This window comes from Hippocampus guttulatus, chromosome 17, assembly GCF_054856545.1.
Source record: "Hippocampus guttulatus isolate MCC_2025c chromosome 17, RoL_Hgut_1.0, whole genome shotgun sequence".
NCBI classification, from domain to species: domain Eukaryota; kingdom Metazoa; phylum Chordata; class Actinopteri; order Syngnathiformes; family Syngnathidae; genus Hippocampus; species Hippocampus guttulatus.
This window is the reverse complement of record NC_141277.1, coordinates 7,207,832-7,222,940: the sequence shown is the minus strand read 5'-3', so window position 1 is coordinate 7,222,940 and position 15,109 is coordinate 7,207,832. Positions and strand designations below refer to the sequence as shown.

Here is a 15,109-nt window from a genome sequence, read left to right as displayed (position 1 = left end):
GCTGCTATGAAACGTGACATTCATAACATTATAGTCAACAAATATTAACAAAATAACCAAAACTAAGATTGAAAAAAACCCCAATATAAAATAAATACAATTCTATCAAAAATGTCCTTTGTTTTCATCTTTGTCAATAAATTTGATTCATTCTGAGCTTTTGGGGTTTATTTTAATATTATTTCAGCATAACTGTTTGGCCATAAAGAAGGGAGGTCAAACAGTTGTTTGGGAATTGTAGTTTAGTTTATTAAACAATACTTATTGTGACCTTTTTTATCCTGCATTCAACAATTACAGTATTCCATATACAAAAAAAGATGTTTAAAACTAATAAAAATTGAAGCATTGAAGTGAAGCATTTTTGAAATACTTTAAAATCTAATTGATTTTAAAAAACAAAACAAAAAAAAGGATGATAATGAAAAATACAAGATCATTACAGGATTACTTAAGTTTAAGGCATGTATTTAAAATTCAAAACAAGTTAGTATTTGCTAGTGGGCTTCTTAACAACGCTGGCCGCCACATTGAAGCAGAAGCAGCAGGGTGTGTCCTACCTGGATGGGGCAGCCAATCATATTGCAGCGGGGTGTTATCTTCCTGCAGCGAATGCTTGCTCTAAGCATGGCTGCATCACGAGCAGTCCAAATCCATCCTGATCAAGGGACAGACGACTTCATACAGAAATGGAACCTCCCAAGACAAATTTCAGAACCCGATCAAACTTTAAGAAAATTGAAAGAGCTAGCCAGCAGCTAATGGCTAGGTCGTTAGCCTTGGCAGAGGTAAGGAGTTAAGACGCACGCTTCTTACGGTCCAAAAATCAAGACTAAAAACGTTCCCATTCAGTTTTAGCCCCACCCTTCATCCTCAGTGCTCTGCTGATTGGCCCACCGGGGACAGTAACGTGGGAGGGCGGTGGGCGGTGGCGGTGGGCGGCCCCAAACGCACTTTGGCTGTGCATGGCCCCGAAGGTGCGTGGGCCCACCCTGCCAGTTGGCAGCATGGGGAAATGCCCTTCTGGAGGGGATGGAGGCAGGATGTGCAGGCGGGAACGGAAGCAGGCTGCTTCTTGGGGGCCGGTAATGTTGGACGCTTTCATGTTGGGGCCGCTCATATTGGGGACATTCATGTGGGTGTCGGCGATTGCCTCCTTTTGGGAAAAATCTGCAGGAAGTAGGAGGAAAAAAACTGTTGGTGAGTGTCTCCTATCACGCACGCAGGCGTACACACACACACACACCGGGGGCTGTCATTTCGGGGCCACTCAAGCGGTTGTTGTCTTGTAGCTCTTGGTGAGAAAAATCTGCAGGAAGTGATACAAAAACAAAAACGGTGAGTGAATCCCTCTCTCTCTCTCACACACGCGCACACACACACACACACACACACACACGCACACACACTGTGTAAACAAACAAATAACATTCGTGACCTTATAAATTTTCAATACCCCCAATCTTTGAGTTGTGTTCCTTCCGCCAGCTAGACGCCGCAACGTACTGAAATTCATTTCCAGTTTGCAGCACCTGTTTATTAGCCTGTGCAGTATTATTCATTCGGATGTATATCCCTTTCTCGAAAAACTTGGACACGCTCCGCTTGAAGGATTACGGTGTCAATCCTAAATTAATTTAGCAATTAGAATGGCTTTTCCGTCTGCCCCCGTCATCCCTTGGTGAGAAGCACACTTGTAGCTCTGATGACTGAGTGTGTATGTGTGTGAGCGTGAACTTGACGCCTTAGAGCCCGCGTGAACCGGTGCCCGTACCTGCAAGCGTGGCTGCCGCCGCCCCAACGGCCGCCTGCAGGCGCGCTACCGGCAGCCGGTGTCCGATTGACGGCTTGTCCCGGCACCGACGTTGGCGGACGATCGTCTATGCCCTCGTTGCTGCCCAGACAAAAGCATTTGTGTGCGGGACAGGCGCGCACACACGCAATAAGTATCCAAGCAAAGACGCACATGCCTGCCGTAACGCTTGTGCTACCTTCTCCGTGGGCCAGTGCGAAGGTCATCGATGTAGTTGCTTCTCTCCATGTTGTGACCGCGACTCGAGTTAAACACTGAAAAAACACACACGCAAGGGCACGCAATCATGTCCCATGCAAATACGCCACGCGTGCGCTTGTGTGTGAGCAACTTACGTTTTATGGCCTTGGCGGGATCCATCTCGTCCACGTCTATGAGATACCTGACACGCAGGAAAAACATGCTGCAGCGGTAAGACAGTGTCGCCTGGCACACCTCAACCAACCACGTACGCACCCGCACGCCCAAACACATACACACCTGCAAATCATGTAGCCAGTACGGTTGAGTCCGTGCGTGCAGTGGACACCGATCAGCTTGTCTGCAACACAAAGTGGAAAGGCGAGGTGAGCCCAGCAACCAAAGGCGGTTGCGACGGGTAGCAGCAAGGCTGACCGTTGTGTATGTTATCTCGAAGGAATTGGCGAACGGCTTGTTTAAAGGCCAGGATGGGACCGCCGGCGGGGACCACGTGACCCTCCGTGGGGATCTTGACACAGCGTAGTGAAGTTGGGAGGTCCTGCAGCATGGGGCAGACAGGGGTGGCGATCGAACAAACCATACTGACTGGCACACAAGATCCTATGTTGTCTGGCAACATAGAATCTTGCCATACAAACCGTCACGCAGATCCAGACGGGACTGCTTTCCACTGAGTATAGTGGTCCAATTCATCCCACACACATTTCCAGGAAACTTTCCCATTAAATGACACCCTTCAAAAGGCTTAAAAACAACCCCATATTGGGTTACTGTGCACCCACATTTGGTTGCTTATAACACACCAATTATAAAAGGGGAAGTCAAGTCCAAAACTTTGTTGCTAATAATGTATAATATGCATTCCTACTAGTCTAAGCTCAACATTCGGATGAAAATTGCCGCCTCCTCTTAACTCCCATGCAAAGTTTCCAGGTTTGCGTGAAAAGGTCAAGGAATAGAAGGTGCCGGCCAAACGGGCGATACCTGGGGCCCGTAGTAGCGCGTGGTGAAGGTCAGGTCAATAACAAGTCCCAGTTCTTGTTGGTCTTCCTGCATGGCGTCCAACAGCTCCCACGGTCCGAAGACCTGAGCGGGCTCTAGGCCTCGGTTTAGAGACTGAATGGGAATGCTGTTAGTATTTGCAACAGTTTACCAGACATAACGCCAGATGAGGACGCGCTCACCTGCTTGAGAGGAACCTTGAAAGCCACAAAACGAGTCCCGCCTAGTCGCTTTCCCACCGCCTTGTAGTCCAGCCATCTGTACGCGTGCGCACACGCACACACACACACACACACACACACACACACACACACACACACACACACACACACACACATCCACATCTAGCCTAAGAGTAGTTCTCAAAGTCAACCCCAAGGGTCTGCAAGCTATGGAATATATGTTCAAACCTATGTGGAAAATAAGCCAACCAGTGACTCACCCATTGAAAAAAATCTTAACGTGGCTTTATGTTCGAAAACTACAACCAATCGTCACCAAAAATCACGTGCACAACTCTACCTATGCCCACATCTCGATCAATGAAAATATTAAAACAATATCCTCTGACATCAAGTGAGATTCAGCTTTTTTACACTCGAGTGGGGGGACACTTAATGCCCGTAAAATCCTATGTAATTTGCGATTTTTTTTAATATGAAGCATTTTTAACTGTCCCACAAATTTTCAAGCTTGACATGAATTTTGAGCTTGTGTTCAAGCAAGTCATCTCACCTGTCCGGAATTGGATTTTTTCGGCCGTAACGGGACATTTTCCAACCTAATGTGTTGTCTCCCGATTCCAAACAAATTAAAATTAAAAACAGTTTGCAAACGAACTTCTATTGCTCGTAGATGTTCCTCATGGCCGCTGAATTGCTTCCGTCATTTTCATTCGTGTTCCACGGCGAGGAGGCGACGCGCGTAGATGACGTCACCACATGGTGTCCGCAGCTGCTTCAGGAACCACACAACCCGTGGGAGTTGTGGCACTTGAGTTTGTCATTGTTAATCGAAATTACGATGATTGTCGCTGCTTTTGATGTATTGAGTTTGTTTCTAGCCTTCTTTCGGATCGACGTCCTGTGAGTTCTGATCATGACTAGTCTGCTACTCGTACCAGAGTGGGGAAAATGTTTACGAAAAGCACTTCAAAGCGGGTTAAAAAAGTTCAGTTAATCGCAGAACAGTGAACGCGTCATTCATCACGTTCTGAAAATTGCAACACGTGAGCCACGTTGAACTTCTCGTACTTCCGTTTCTTCGAAACAACACATGCAGCAATTATGCGTTTTTACATATAGTTATAAAACAACAACAAAAGCTGCCATTCACAGCAGTCTGCCCTGAGCAGCAAAACAAGAGCAGTAGGAAATCTTCAACATTTTTTCAATCACTTTCTTCACGAGGACAATGAAAGTTAAGGGTCATAAATGGCACATTGAATTTTTGCTTGCGGAATTATTTTGATCAATAAGAGCACTTTTGTTACCAATTTGATAGTAAAGGACGTCTTGGATCCATATTTACTCACCAAACACCGTCATCTCCAACCATCAAATAAATGAGCTTTTATCTGCATTTAATGTCATTTTTAGCGTTGCAGAAACACAGACAGGGAGCAACTTTGACAGTGAGTGATGACTCACACTCAGTTGTTTACCCATGCGTGACAAGTTCATCATCATCACGTGCTTTGAGACTTGATGACACAGCATGGGGTGAAATTGAGAGTATTTATTTGTTTATAAAAGTTTGCAGTTTGTAAGTGAAAATGAGGCAAAACGAATGACGACAAAGTCAAATATTGACCACAAACTTGTCGTTTTCCCCCCGACAAGAATTTTTTTAAAAACTTTTTTTTTAAAACACCTTGATGGCTGATTGACCGCCGCCACTCAAAGCCGATTGGCTTATCTATAGGAGGAGGAGGAGGAGGAGGAAGGGTCCAAGGTGGATGTGGGTGGAGCAAGCGTGCTACGCGGGGGCTTAGTGGTGAGGGCGAGCGGCTGGTCAGCGCCCGGCGACAAGCGGCCGCCGTGGCCGCAGGTGGAGTACGCGTGAGAGTGTGTGTGTTCAGTGTACGTGGGCGCGGGGGCGGCGGGTGACGCCAACGCCGCCGTGGGCGTGGCTGGGGAGTCCACGGAGGAGGCGGGGCTGGCCTGGGACAGGTGCGTGTGTGTGAGATGGGAGACTGTGTGGGGGCGGGACAGGTGAGTGCGTGTGTGCGCGCTGGAGGTCGATGTGTGTGCGCGGGTTTGCGTGAGGAGGGCGTGTGCGTGAGGTGCCTCGTCGTGCACGGGGGACAGGTGCGTACGCTTGGGCGGCGGTGGAGAATCGTCTGTGGTGGCTGAAAAACAACGCGTGCAAGGGTGAGTGGCAACAACATATCATCACTGCCTGTCAAGCGTTGCTATCACAACACGGCTGCCTTACTCTCTTGATGGCTTCCGCCCTTGAATTTCTTCCTCTTCTTCTTCTTGCCCTGATCATGCACAAAAAGACGCACACCGACAAAGGATTAATAATATCAGTGAAGAGCGGTGTACGTGGCGTACGTGGGTATACGGACGTAGTTGTCTCTGGCCGACCATCCGGGGTAAAGTTGCGAGTGCAGCAGCCGCTCTTTCCGGGCCAGCTCGTAGTATTTGGCCTGCTCGTCCTTGCTCAGAGAATGCCACTGTAAACACACACATTAAAGCATTACCACACAGACACACACACACACACACACACACTCTGAGACATGCACACGCAGGCAGGCACTGACCCGCTGTCCCAGTATCTGGTTGATGGTGGCGCTCTCCTTGACTTGGCACTGTGCAACCACTTTGGGCCTTTCGTCCCTCATAAACAACATGAAGGCATTGAGCGGTTTCTTGATGTGACCTTTGGCCTTCTGATCGCTGCTGCCACTAACATCTTGCGCTGTCGCCACTGGGTTCCTGGGGGTGGAGGAGACAGCAAAGGCATTTGATTGACTTGTAGCCCACCTGCCATGGGAGTGTGGTCGCCATATTGGATGTGGCAAAAAAAATGAGGTTTGCTGTCTGTGGTACCTCAGCGGGCTGTGCTCTCGGGCCTCTTCGGGTTCCTGCTTGATGGCGACCGCTAAGAAGGAGCTGGGCGAGGGCACAGGCGAGGGTGAGGCGCTCACCAGGCCAGGGGATGAGCTGCTCCAAATCAGAATATAACACAAGAAGTACACAATGTTGTCACTACAAAACACAACAACCAAATTAGAAAACCTCTCAAGAAAGTAGAAACAAGAGTGGAAAAAAAAAAAAGATTCTTGTGAGAATCGACAATTACAATTCAATTTCTATTAATTAACCAGGCCCAGCGCCGCCTGCCAGACCCTGGCTTGGACAACACACATAAAGTTTGTACTCACAGCCAATCAAAGGCATGCGCCATCTGAGCCACGTCGGCCGGCGAAACGGGATAGCGTGCAACGTGGGGCAGCCGGGACGAGCCTGCTGGAGAACACATGGGCGTGTTAGAGTGCGGGCAGGCCAGCGGGCTTGTTGGCGAGTCTCACCTGCTTCGGGCGAGAAGCTGGCCAATGCCCTTGGAGGCGGCGAGAAGGCCTCAGGCCGGTAGGACAGCAGCGAGTGAAGATGAGCCATGTGGGCGGGCGCACCGCTAGACTGGAGGCGCACACACGCACGGCGAGTCACCTTATTGGCTGCCATGGTGTCATGTGACTTGTAGGCATTGCCGTGTCTCTTACCAGGTGAGCCGGCGTGGCTGAGTCTCTCCTGGCTGCTCTTCCAGGGACGTCCAGAAAGGGCCACTGCCACGGCAGATACTATGCATGTACGTCCATCCAACCACCAGCAGAAACAGGAACACACACACACACACACACACACACACACACATAGAAACAGAAAACAGACACAAACACATGTAACCCCACACACCAAAGCGCCAGCCAGAACTCTCACCCTAAAACATTTTACCAGGAAGGATCTGATAAGTGAGTGCGCTTTGTTTATTTCTCTTTTTATGCCACTCAACATAGTGATGTTAGAGCAACAATCATCAAAGTAGATCTTTTTGAAGCGCAACTATCTTCCCCTTCTCCAGTATATTGACCAGATACATTGAAATGTAGATCAATTATCTCGGATGAAAAATATTCATTAAAATCACTCAGGTTGTGGTGAGCCTGGTGGTCATGTGCCGACCGACTTACCGCATGGGCGCCCGCCGCCGCCAGCCCTCCACCAGTTAGATACGAGCCGCACAGGTCGGGAATCATGAAGAAGGGGTAGCCCACGTAGGCCGGGTGCTGGAAGAGACCCCTAACCCCGGTCTGCCTCCTCAGCGCTGCCGCGTGACATCACGTGAAGGAAACACATATCATCACCATGGTCATAACAGTTTGGAAGTTGTCATTCGACTTTGTTTGAATTTTTTTTTCCCCAACCCTCTTAGTTTTGAGTTTTTAGAGAAGGTTTATTGTCTTATTAAAAGCACTCGTTTTTATTTCGCCAATGATGAAATGTTATTTTTAACTCTTGTTTTCAGAGCACACTATGTCAAACACATTATTAACATATCGGAACACAGAACAAACAAGACTATCCACCGATCCAATTTAACATCTAACACATATTTTGTGATCGGCCATTACTAAAGTCTTAAATCGCAGATCTAATCAACAACAACATCAACCGAATTGGCCAATTAAATGCTTCAACATATCCGTTCACCTGTGACGGCACACCACCGACTACATTTGGCTACAACTCATAGTTTTTGGTGCAACCTGTTGATATGTAAGAATTGTATTAACGTGCAATGAAGCGCCTCTTTGATGACCGATTAATTGTTGATGAATCAGTTAATTGTTGCAAATCTACAGGGAGTTGAAGATGGATGGTCGATGAATCGCTAAACCTCTAATCCATCCAATGTTTGTTTACACAATGGGGTGCCCTCTGGGGTGCGCACGGGACCTCGTCCAGGTTCAACAACAACAACAGAAACAACAACAACAAACACCACGATGCGTTCAATGACTGGAGCGATACCTTCCCCAAGCAGCTGGCTGCTTCCAGCCTGGACTGCAGAGTCTGACTGACGTCTGGCTCGTCTGTCTGCCGCCTGCCCGGACACACGAGACTGAGAGAAGATAGAAAAGCAGTGCAAAAAAAAGTTGTCAGGCCAGCGGCTCGCTCACCTCTGAATCCGACGGGCTGTTATTTGTCTCGGATTCGTTGACTAGTGACGACTTGACGTCGTCCAGGTCCCGCTCGGCGGCGGCGGCGGCCGCTGTGGTGGTTTTATCGTCGTTTTCGCCCTCATCCTTGAACGGGATCAGCTCGTCGTTGGCGCCCAAGTCGCCGTCGTCGCTCAGCTGAGGCATGCTAGCGAGTGTATTAGCCTCGGACGGAACACACTTTTTGCAAGAACGCGTCGCCACCGGCCGCCCGCTCCGTGAAGTCGACTAGCCGCTTCCTTGAGCGACGGCGACCACATGCGGTGCTCCACTTTTTCGGCAAACGGGCGCAAAAAAAGCGCGTTGGTAACACTTGCCAGCGGCAGCTAGCTAGCGCTTAGCTGTTAGCCTTTAGCTTCCTGCGCGTCTGTCTGCCTGCGGCGTTCATTGACGGCCTGACGTCGCTCGTTGTGCCACAAGTTGCACACGTAAACTCATCAAATATGAAACGTAAAAGGCGTAAAAAAAATAAGTTGGCGTATCGAGGTAACTGGTGAAAAGTTTCCGCCCCTCGGCATTCGCTTCAAGTTGCTCCTAAGGAAGAGTAAGGCAACTTTCCTACATTGTTGGCGCCGTGTGAACCTCTCACGGTGTCCCCGGGAGCCAGCGCGCGCCCGTACTCGGGCCGTGTTCCAAACGAGCGTGCACGCACGCGCGTGACAAAGGCACGTTCCAGGGAAGTGGAGGGTGGGGGGTAAGGCCGAACAAAGCGGGTCGCGAGGCCCTGTGCTCACTGACCCGGGATCAGATGTTGTAATGCGAAGCAGATTTCGGATTTCCCGAGATCAGCTGTTTCAATGCAAAGCAAATTTCGGATTTTGTATCGCACAACAATAAAGTATCTATCTATCGATCGATCGATCTATATATCATCAGTCTGAAGACATCAGCATGACAATATTTTGATTTGTTGTTTGACAGACTGTATAGTTTCCCCTCATGGTGACAACAAATATCATAACCTGATTTTTTGTTGTTGTTGAAAAGCCTCAAGACGTTTATGCCTTCTACCTAATATTGTGACATCTCTCCAGTGGGCAGCGTGAATTCTGATGCTTAGCCATTACAACAATGTAGATGGTTATATATATATATTTAAAATCATACACTTGCTGGGAGGCGAGCCCACACCTAAAACCAGTTATTGGCATTTTTTCATCATGCACAGTATAACGCCACTTACTTGCACATGGGACTGTCTGTGTTCTCCTTTCAGTAGGTTAATTATATGTCGCTCTTATTTGCTCTGGCCTTCATAATGTTACATTTTCTCACAGTTACTAAAACCCAGGCAAGTTGAGGCCAGCAGTAGAAAATGTTGGAAGTGAAAGGCAGAGGTGGTCAGAAAAAAAGAACAACTCAAGCAAAGTACACACACCAGTCAAGAGATATTTGTACTTTATTCGTGTTTCTGAGCAACACGCTACAGACCCGACCAACATGTACCACAATCCTCTTATTTGGAGTCACGTGACGCGTCTCCCAAACACAAAACGGAGTTACAGGAGTTCAACGTAATTGGCAGGAAACATGCCGTAATGGCCGTCAGGGCCATTACCTCGCCACCAGCCTTCGTCCACCATCTCGATGCCCGTGATTATGTCATCAGGATCGAAGGTGATCTCCGTGTCGTCGGCTGCAGAGGGAAAACTGAGCTTTATGGGAGGAGCTTCCGTGCGCGTGCGCCTGCGTATGTGAGAGAGAGTATATATACACACACGTACCGGCCTGGTAGTCATATATGGCTTTGGCGCAGATGTTTTGTTCTGCGTTGGTAGTGGCATAGTCATCTTGGCCCTGAAACGTTATCAAACGTCATGAGTGTAGCGTAAAAAGATGAGCGACACGACAGCCGCAAATGCGTGCTCATTTCCACTTGTTTCCAGTAGAGACTTGTGCGTTTGCATCCCGCCCGACTGACCGTGTTAGCGTCCTGGCCGGCGTCCTCAAAAAGGACAGCTCCGCCCATGGGCGCCGGGACCGCGTACTCTTTTTCTTGTAGATCTGTAGGAAACATGGCGTCTGCGAGCGATTTCATCCGCTGGCCGCTCGGCGCCAAGCCTGGTACCGCCTCGTACAGGTCATCGTCAAATTCATCCGACCAGTCATCGTCCTCCGCTGTGCATACCACAGAGACGCAAGTTACTTCCGGCTTGGCTGAGCTCGTTAGCTATTTGCTAGAATTTGGTGACAAACCTGCAGCCTGGCTCACTGCCCAACCGCTCCTGTCCTGTCCTACGACGACACTGTCTGGTTCACTATCCCAGTCCTGTCTTGTCTTATTTACTACTCTGAGCAACCCTTCCTTGCAGGATATAGCACTCCCTGTCTCAAAACACTTCTCCAGTCCTGTCCCATTCTAGTTCTCCCCTTCACTCTCCCAGTTCTGTTCTGTCCTGTACCATCCATGTTCTCTTGTCCCATTCTGTCCTATCATATCCCATAGCTCGCACAGCCTGGTTTACTATCCTGGTCCTGGCGAGTCCTATTTGCTCATTTTTTTGTCCTTTCCCGACAGGGTGTAGCACTGCCCGGGATAAAAGACTTTTTCAGTCCCACCCAATCCTGAACCGGAACCCCTGCTTCTCCTGTCTGGTTTCCTACTGCTGTCCTGTCCTTTCACGTCCCTCTCAACACATGAGGCTCTTTACTCATTCACAGAAAAATATGCACCTGCAGCCTGGGTGGGCACAGACACTGTGGCAGGCATCACGGGCGCCGGCCGTGAAAGGAAGTCGTCAATCGAGGTTGTGTCGGGACGAGGCGAGGAGGATGTAGTCCAAGAGACCGGGATGGAAGTTTGGCCGCTGACCGCAAGGTCAGAGGGCTGGTAGGGACTGTGGGTAGGCGAAGTCTCAGGTGTCAAGATAGACGCGGGCGCCAAGGGTTGAATGGCTTGGTAGCCAGGGAGAGGCTGAGGGCTGTCAAAGCCTTGCTGGGACAAAAAGGGGCTTCGGAGCTTCCCTAAGGGACCAACACAAATACAGGTACATAGACATAGGCAGTAAAGGACTCTAACTAACTATGCTCACCTAGTAACTGTAAGTAAGTAACTTGATCAGTGATTAAGGGTAATGAGCTACCAAAAAACAAATAATTGTATCTAAAGAGGTGTAACCAACTCCTGTAGCAGGGCTTTTTATTAAACATCTGTAACTGCAATCAGCTATAACTACAACTACATAACTGCAACCAAAAAAACTAAGTAGTTAAAGCAAAATAAGAAGTAAACATGTGGCTGTTATTCAGATGATTAGAAAAGTTCTTACCCGCTGTGTGGGCGGAGCCTCCATAGCTGTGGTCAAATGCGGTCTCCTTCTGCTTGAAGACGTCGCGAGGGTTGAAGGAGCGCTGCGAGATCAACGCCTTGGCCTCCTGCCACACAAGCGCCTCCGTTAGCCAAGCGTCATCGTTCATCGACAACACTCACGCGCCGTCAAGGGTTAGCTCTCACGCTGGCAACCTGCGCTGACGTGGCCTGCCTCATCCCCGCGGATGGAGTCTCGTTCTCCTGCAGGTTCTGGAACGCAAACTACAATTTCAAATGCTGTTTTAAATCACGCGCACCCACACACGCACACACACATGAACAGATTGCACCCTGGCGGTCAAATTTTGCCTTCTGCTTGTCGAAAGGAAAAGCCCAGAGATGAGCTAACAAAACTTTCATCAATGTTGAGGTAGTTAGAGTAAAAGTCTTTATGCAAATGATGCAGCAGGACATGTAGACGGACAACATAACAACAATCACGGGCGTATTTTCTTTATCTTCTCCAAAGAATGAGTAACATTACTGCAGTTTATCGAGTAGTTGTGAAAGTCTTGTCTTCAAAACTGGATTATACTGCCCCCAGTGGTCAAATCAGACACAATTAAGTCATCATGCACAATCTGTTTTCAGCCTTCCATTCTATTTCATGATGTTATTAATCCTAAAGTAGAATTTTAGCAAGCGCTGTTTTCCTTTTCAAAAAACATCATGCAACATGAAAGGGCAGCTTTCGGGGCGCGTATAATATCCGTGTGAATGGGTGTGGTTCTCCAAAAAAATTCTGGTGTGCCCACAACTGTAAAGTCAATTAAAGTTTTTAGAGGGAGCGCTCACCCGTCGCTGTTGTTCTTTCTCCCGCTCTTCTTCTTCCATTTGCTTCTGCAGTAGTCTGATCAAATAGTACACACACACACACACACACACACACACACACACAAACGCTTTAGGAACGGCACCGTGGGCCTTCTCAGATTGAGAGACGGCAATGACTTGATGTTCTCGTCTGTTCTGGAGTCTCGCGGAGCGCATGGAAGAGGTTTTTGCTTCCGTCACCTGTTCTGGTCAATGGCGATGTTTCTCTGGTGTATTTTTTTCTCTCTTTCCATGGCGTGTTTCTCCTCCAAGTCGCGGCGCTCCTGCTCCACCGCTTGCCTCTGTAGCTGCGCCTTCTTCACCTCCTCCTTACGCCGCATCTCTTCCTCCATCTGAACACACATAAGACAAATACACAATCTTGTTTCATTGGGATCCTACGTAGTCCCTTTTTCAGACCGACTCCGGTACGACTATTCACATTTTATGCATGCATTGAATAACAACAACTTTTTCTTATCCTCAGCTGACAAACGCAACCAAATGTCTCAAGTGTATGCACGAAACTCTGTAAAACAGAGACTCATCATGCCAACCAAATTGTGTAATGATGGTTGATTCCGGTTAACATTTCAATCACAATGTACTGATAATACACCTAAGCATTAAAAGAAACATGTATATGTCTGCATATTTTTATTTTTTAGCAAAAAACATTCTCACCTATGCAGGTCTTACATTTCCTGGCCACAGGAGGGCTTCAAAACAACACTCCAGTCCAAACAGGCCTTTCCACAGAAGTGTGAAAACCACAACGGGGTTCAGTACCGCCAACTAGTGCCAGTGGCCAGGAGCACTTATTCTCAGCAGGCTTGTCACATCACAAATTTTCTTTCAAATAACTGTTCTACGCTAGTCTAAACACGGCATTCGGATCAATATTGCATTTGTATTTTATCCATCTCAGTTGGCCGCCATTTTTCCACTTGCTGTCGACTAAAAATGACATCACAGTTGCTGAGTTGATAGTGTTGTGATTACTTGCGCTTGGCTCCAAAAAGAATCTTTGTTGATTTGTTGAATTTCCTCCATAGCGTTTGTTTTGCAATAAACAGAACCCTGGAGAAAAAAAAAAAAAGATGCGATAAGCGATGCGTATTTTGCTTTGGTGTTGTCTTGCGTGCGTTGTCTCACCACAGCTCGTCGGGGGAAGTCCCCGGGCTGGGGATTTGCAGGCTTGTGGAAGTTGTAGTTGGCTCCTGACGCTTTGGACACTTTGGACAGAATGACGTCGGGGTCCACGTCGTCCTCGTCGCGAGCGTTGATGGTCACGTGGGCCCCCTGCGCACAAGCGCATAAGTTCAAAACAGCAAGCCAGTACTGGCCTGGCGTAAAGAAAGCAACGATTAAAAGCGGCTCTCACCTTTAGGAAATTGGCCACTGTACCCAAATGATTGGCACATAGTCCTTTGCGTGACTCCTTCACACCTTCGCCTGTCTGCCATTCGCAGCAGCAACAACACAAAACGGACACAATGAGAGGTTTTGCTGAATATCATAGCGAGCGTGTACGCGCGCAGGCGCGTTTCACCCACCCAATTGATGAGCACGTATTTGGGCAGGCCGGAGTTGGGGTCTTGCACTCGGCAGAAGGCGTACATCACCTTGCCGCTGTTCAGCTCTTCAACCATCTCCTCCAGACCGTCGCCTACACATGCGCAGGTCAAAGGTCACGCTACCTTCCGCTAAGGATCACATGACTGTCCTCACCTCCTTTTCCCGCCACGCGCATGGTGTTGCTGTTCCCCTCGTAGGTGAACAAAACCCTAAGACGCACACGTCATACATGTTACACACACACACACACTCAGACGCACAAACACGCACGGTAGGCAGCGCCACCGACCAATTGATGTCTGAGTGTCCGTCCACCACATCCTTGTAGCCCGCCATCAGTTCGACGCCGTTTTTGCTCATGTTGACCGCCATGTCGCTCAGACCAATAAAAAACTGACGGTCTTCACTCCTTCCTTTCTTCCCGGCCGTAATAAAAAACTAAAAACCCAGTCCTGTCAGCTGAGTTGGACTGGTTTGGGGAGAACCTGCTGGGCTGCATTCTCCCAGCACAGAGCGAGGCCTCTGCATCATGTTCAGCTCTGGGTGGCTGGCCGGGCGGCTCCTTTTTACCTTTCTGCTTTTTACTTCCTGCTACCACTTGTCCACTCCTGCATGGGCATAGTGGCATGAGTGTGTAGCATGTTTTTGTTCCATACGGACAAACTTTCACAAACATATTTTTGCCACCTTCATTTGCTTTGGAACAATGACATGCTGAAAGGATCGATTTATTATATTAGCAAGTGGCTCAGCTATCACATTCAGAATGGCTGGAAGGATCTTACTCCAAAAACCATCGGCACCAGCTGTTTGTGAACATTTCATCATATTTATAAAATAAGTTACTCCTATTTTATTAGTGGGTTGAAAACAACAGGAATTGGGATCAACGGCATCGCTTTCAAGGTATTGTACGATCATTCAAAACCGCTTGTTTCTTAGCCTCGTATTTGTTAACGACTGATTGTCACGCATGCGTAGATGAGATCTGCGAGACCCAGTTTAAAAGATAGACCGTCCCTCCTCCGACCGCTTGGCGGCACTGTTGCAGCCTCTGTTGAACGGAAACCAGTTGCTTTGAAACGTAACTTTTGCGGTCGACGCTACCCCGATTTAGACTAAGCGAACACAAGCGCACAATTTTGTACTAACCATCGTAAAA

General features: G+C 48.3%; 3 protein-coding genes and 1 long non-coding RNA gene across 8 annotated transcripts; 1 reads left to right on the top strand and 3 right to left on the bottom strand.

Annotated features, from left to right (window-relative positions):
• Positions 1-359: 359 nt before the first annotated feature.
• On the bottom strand, positions 360-3,928 carry dusp11 (dual specificity phosphatase 11 (RNA/RNP complex 1-interacting)). The gene is made up of 10 exons (XM_086135513.1): positions 3,752-3,928; positions 3,199-3,274; positions 2,999-3,130; positions 2,429-2,552; positions 2,294-2,354; positions 2,149-2,195; positions 1,992-2,067; positions 1,775-1,894; positions 1,247-1,309; positions 360-1,170 (listed from the first exon to the last, which is right to left on the bottom strand). The coding sequence occupies exons 1-10, from the start codon at positions 3,787-3,789 to the stop codon at positions 855-857; spliced, it is 1,053 nt and encodes a 350-aa protein (XP_085991639.1). The 5' UTR covers positions 3,790-3,928; the 3' UTR covers positions 360-854.
• Positions 3,929-4,581: 653 nt separating this feature from the next.
• LOC147191845 (transcription factor 7-like 1-B) lies at positions 4,582-8,952 on the bottom strand. Its single transcript, XM_086135512.1, has 11 exons — positions 8,208-8,952; positions 8,059-8,149; positions 7,218-7,351; positions 6,750-6,827; positions 6,558-6,666; positions 6,411-6,495; positions 6,076-6,189; positions 5,787-5,961; positions 5,589-5,696; positions 5,453-5,501; positions 4,582-5,366 (listed from the first exon to the last, which is right to left on the bottom strand). The coding sequence occupies exons 1-11, from the start codon at positions 8,391-8,393 to the stop codon at positions 4,930-4,932; spliced, it is 1,566 nt and encodes a 521-aa protein (XP_085991638.1). The 5' UTR covers positions 8,394-8,952; the 3' UTR covers positions 4,582-4,929.
• On the top strand, positions 5,316-7,266 carry LOC147191846 (uncharacterized). Its single transcript, XR_015103551.1, has 3 exons — positions 5,316-5,388; positions 6,753-6,835; positions 7,179-7,266. It is a non-coding gene; the product is annotated as an uncharacterized LOC147191846 (long non-coding RNA).
• A 675-nt stretch (positions 8,953-9,627) lies between the features above and the next one.
• Positions 9,628-14,442, bottom strand: LOC147191844 (drebrin-like protein B). 5 transcript variants are annotated; one of them, XM_086134738.1, is made up of 14 exons: positions 14,237-14,442; positions 14,101-14,156; positions 13,926-14,038; positions 13,754-13,828; positions 13,525-13,671; positions 13,372-13,449; positions 12,571-12,722; positions 12,352-12,406; positions 11,701-11,778; positions 11,516-11,621; positions 10,920-11,210; positions 10,168-10,364; positions 9,971-10,043; positions 9,628-9,882 (listed from the first exon to the last, which is right to left on the bottom strand). In XM_086134738.1, the coding sequence occupies exons 1-14, from the start codon at positions 14,317-14,319 to the stop codon at positions 9,746-9,748; spliced, it is 1,641 nt and encodes a 546-aa protein (XP_085990864.1). In that variant the 5' UTR covers positions 14,320-14,442; the 3' UTR covers positions 9,628-9,745. The 5 variants fall into 5 exon arrangements, with proteins under 5 accessions (XP_085990864.1, XP_085990860.1, XP_085990861.1 ...); XM_086134734.1 differs by having other exon boundaries at positions 13,372-13,671; XM_086134735.1 differs by having other exon boundaries at positions 11,710-11,778; positions 13,372-13,671.
• Between the last annotated feature and the right edge of the window lie 667 nt (positions 14,443-15,109).

What these genes read in the sequence shown, in the direction of transcription:
- LOC147191845 (XM_086135512.1), bottom strand. Translation starts at nt 8,393, where the DNA reads ATGCCTCAGCTGAGCGACGACGGCGACTTGGGCGCCAACGACGAGCTG. An exon ending in CAGCTTCTCGCCCGAAGCAG is followed by an intron (nt 6,496 to 6,557) that starts GTGAGACTCGCC and finishes TGTGTTCTCCAG; the next exon opens with CAGGCTCGTCCCGGCTGCCC. An exon ending in GCGCATGCCTTTGATTGGCT is followed by an intron (nt 6,190 to 6,410) that starts GTGAGTACAAAC and finishes GATTTGGAGCAG; the next exon opens with CTCATCCCCTGGCCTGGTGA.
- dusp11 (XM_086135513.1), bottom strand. Translation starts at nt 3,789, where the DNA reads ATGTCCCGTTACGGCCGAAAAAATCCAATTCCGGACAG. An exon ending in CGCGCTACTACGGGCCCCAG is followed by an intron (nt 2,553 to 2,998) that starts GTATCGCCCGTT and finishes CCCATGCTGCAG; the next exon opens with GACCTCCCAACTTCACTACG. An exon ending in CGCACTGGCCCACGGAGAAG is followed by an intron (nt 1,895 to 1,991) that starts GTAGCACAAGCG and finishes TTGTCTGGGCAG; the next exon opens with CAACGAGGGCATAGACGATC.
- LOC147191844 (XM_086134734.1), bottom strand. Translation starts at nt 14,319, where the DNA reads ATGGCGGTCAACATGAGCAAAAACGGCGTCGAACTGATGGCGGGCTAC. An exon ending in CAGTGGCCAATTTCCTAAAG is followed by an intron (nt 13,672 to 13,753) that starts GTGAGAGCCGCT and finishes GCTTGTGCGCAG; the next exon opens with GGGGCCCACGTGACCATCAA. An exon ending in CATATATGACTACCAGGCCG is followed by an intron (nt 9,883 to 9,970) that starts GTACGTGTGTGT and finishes TTCCCTCTGCAG; the next exon opens with CCGACGACACGGAGATCACC.